Consider the following 2,958-nt stretch of genomic DNA (forward strand, 5'->3'; position numbering starts at 1 on the left):
TTGAGAGGGAGAAATGAGGAGCAGCGTCCTCCCCGCTTTGGCCACTAGAGGCTGCCGTGTGTCCCTCCTCTGAAGTAGGTGGGCCGTGGGTGGAGGCAGAGCCGGGATACCGGGGTAGATGGGCCCCTGATGGCTGTACTTACCCTCTGGGGTTTCCCACCTCTTTTTAACCGTTCCTTTTCCCACAGGAGGGGCGGGATAAGGTCTTCTTAGTGACTCAGATCACGGAGCTCAGCTGAGGAGAGAGCTGCAAGAAAACGCCAATCTCGTTGATTTGAGGCTGACTCTTGACCCTGCCTTGTCGGACCCGTCCCTCCCCTGCCATTCGCCTGTGTGCCAAACCCAGCCCCTGCTGGAAAAAAACGACAATAACCTCCAAAGAACCCAGAGGTCATTCATGGACTGTGTGTAAGAATCACTCACCCGGCGCTGAGCTGCGGCCCCTTTGGAGTGGGGGCTGGGTATACGGGGACCCCTCGCCCGGCACAGACACACGGCCTCACTGGGATGGGGCGCAGGGGCTGTTTATACAGAGACCTCTCGCCTGGCACTGAGACATGGCCCCTCTGGAGTGGGGTGTGGGGTTGGGTTATACAGGGACCCCTCACCTGGCAGCCGCTCTTTACTGACACCCAGTGATGCTGTTCAGTTTAGGACAGGAAGTGAAGCAAAACCCTGTGTGTGACTGACATCCCAGGGGGCTTTGCAGGAGGAGAAGGTGGAATTGCTTGTGTCTGAAATAGGCTGGGCTGCTGGCCTTCAGGCCCCAATTCTCACACTCTCCGTCCTGCCCCGGGCTAGCCCCACGGCCTCCGAACGGAGCACACAACGGGTGAACCCCTCGTTACTGGCTGGCAGCAGAACTCCATTGTCGCACTCCAGGGCAGCTGTATTTGTATTCCCTGTCTACCGGTCCCCGGCTGTCACCCCTCTTGGGCAGAGACCCGCGTCTCTCTTCTCTCCCTGAGTAGGGTTTTCCAGGCTGGCCACCTCCCTGCCCAGGCTCTGATTTCACCGCGCACACAGGAACCTGCAAAGCGAGATTCCCATCAACAATAATCGCCATTGACAGCTCGGCCAAGTCAGGGGAAACCCTGCTTGAAAACGTAACAGCGTTTGATTTAAGGCTCTTTCCTCGGTGTATTTCGAGATGCGATGCTGACAATTTAACGGCTTTTAAAGCTGTGACTTTTTGAGTTTCTAACACCTGCTGTTGATAAATCATTGTCTGACTCCTCCCTCCCCCTGTTCTCTGAATCTCCTGTGATTTTCTGCAACTGGGAAAATTTTAAATCTGAAAAAAAAATTCTTAAAAATAAAATGCTAGTTTTGGTTTAAAATTATAAAATAAAAATTGAATTCTGCCAGGCCCATGTGTAAGTAATCCAGGGGGCGGCGGAGGGTGTGGGGGCAGCTGGTGTGCAGGGCTGGAGGCAAGCAGCAGTGGGTTTGTCCTTTCCCCCCCAGCCACCTTCACTATCTCAGGGTCTGCTCCGTTTCCTCCAGCCTGGCCGCATGGGAGACCGTGTACTTCTGCGTGTACAGAGTGCACAAGAACGGCCGTCGGGGGGCAGAGCAATGGTCCATCCAGCCCAGGATCCTGTCTCTGTCCGGGCTGCTCCTGGAGCTCCGGGGCGGCGCACGGCGCAGGGCGGCTGGCAGGAGCGCCGCCAGCTTTTCTGCCGCCCTAGGCGGCGGAAGGTCCCGCCGCCGAAATACCGCAGCTGTCGCCGCCCCCCGAATTGTAGCGCCCTAGGCGACCACCTAGGTCGCCTAATGGGTTGCGCCGGCCCTGGCAGCTGGGGAGAGATGCAGGCTGGACTTCCCCGCCCGCAGTCGGAGGTGTGGGGAGGCCCCAAGCTGGGGGGGGGGGGGCGGGGAGGGGTCAGGACCCAGGGAGGGACGGAGGCTCCCTGAGCGTAGCCCGGCCCGGCCCCACGTCCTGTGGCGGGGAGTTCCGCCGGCTCGGGGCGGCGGCCATGCTGCTCATGCGGGGGGGGACAGGAAAGGACACTGGGACGCTCCACTCTGGGGGGCGCCAGCCCCAGGGTGTGGGGAGGGGAGGTGTGAAGAAGGGGCGGGGCCTCATCCCAGCCAATCGGCTACAGGAGCAGTGGGGGTGTGAGGTCGGCTTGGACCAATCAGTGCTTTGTGTGTGTGTGGGGGCGTGACTACAATGCACCAATGAGAGACAAGGGGGCTTGAGCAGGAACCAATCAGGTAAAGCGGGGGGGGGGGGGTGAGTCTCCAATAGGCCAATCAAGGCGCGAGGGCGGCCACGGTGTTATCCAGTCAGAAAAGAGGAGGCTGCGGAGGGTGGGTCTAGCCTAATCCAATCAGGAAGCGAGGGAGGGACTAGGGTCCGCCAATCAGAGAGAGACCAGGGCGTGTCAATCAGTACGCCGGCAGGGCGCTGACCCGGAAGCGGAAGTGGCGCCGCGCAGTGCGGACCTGAGGCGGGACCATGAACATCCTGCCTAAGAAGTCGTGGCACGTGCGGAACAAGGACAATGTGGCCCGCGTGCGGCGGGACGAGGCGCAGGCGCAGGACGAGCAGCGACAGCGGGAGGCCCGGGCCCTGCTGGCCGAACAGGAGGCGAGTCACTGCGCATGCGCAATCGGAAACGAGGGTGTAGCGAGTGCGCATGCGTTAACAGTGGGAAAGCGTCCTCCATCATGTGACGGGGTCACGGATTGAACCATTGTCAAATTGGGGGTGAAATCGGGGTTGAACCATTTCTTAATCGGGGGAAGACGAAAAGGGAGCTGGGCTGAACCATTTCTAAATGGGGGGGGAGGAGAGCGCTGGGATTTACTATTTTCAAATGGGGGGAGGGGAAGAAAAGGAAATGGGAGTTGGGCTGAACCACAACAGGGGGGAAGCAGAGCAAAAGGAAGCTAGGCTGAACCATTTCCAAAGGGAGGAAAGGGGAGTTGGGCTGAACCATTTCCAAAGGG

General features: G+C 59.4%; 1 protein-coding gene across 1 annotated transcript in view; it reads left to right on the forward strand.

The window, feature by feature from the left end:
• The first annotated feature begins 2,432 nt into the window (after positions 1–2,432).
• LOC113409231 (leukocyte receptor cluster member 1-like) overlaps positions 2,433–2,958 on the forward strand; it is a 2,577-nt gene continuing 2,051 nt past the window's right edge. The window contains exon 1 of the mRNA XM_026662923.1: positions 2,433–2,596. Coding sequence (XP_026518708.1) covers positions 2,465–2,596 — 132 coding nt within the window. The 5' untranslated portion in view covers positions 2,433–2,464. The remainder of the gene's footprint in view (positions 2,597–2,958) is intronic.

Source organism: Terrapene carolina, unplaced genomic scaffold (assembly GCF_002925995.2).
Source record: "Terrapene carolina triunguis isolate 2854851 unplaced genomic scaffold, T_m_triunguis-2.0 Scaffold31355, whole genome shotgun sequence".
In the NCBI taxonomy this organism is placed as follows: domain Eukaryota; kingdom Metazoa; phylum Chordata; order Testudines; family Emydidae; genus Terrapene; species Terrapene triunguis.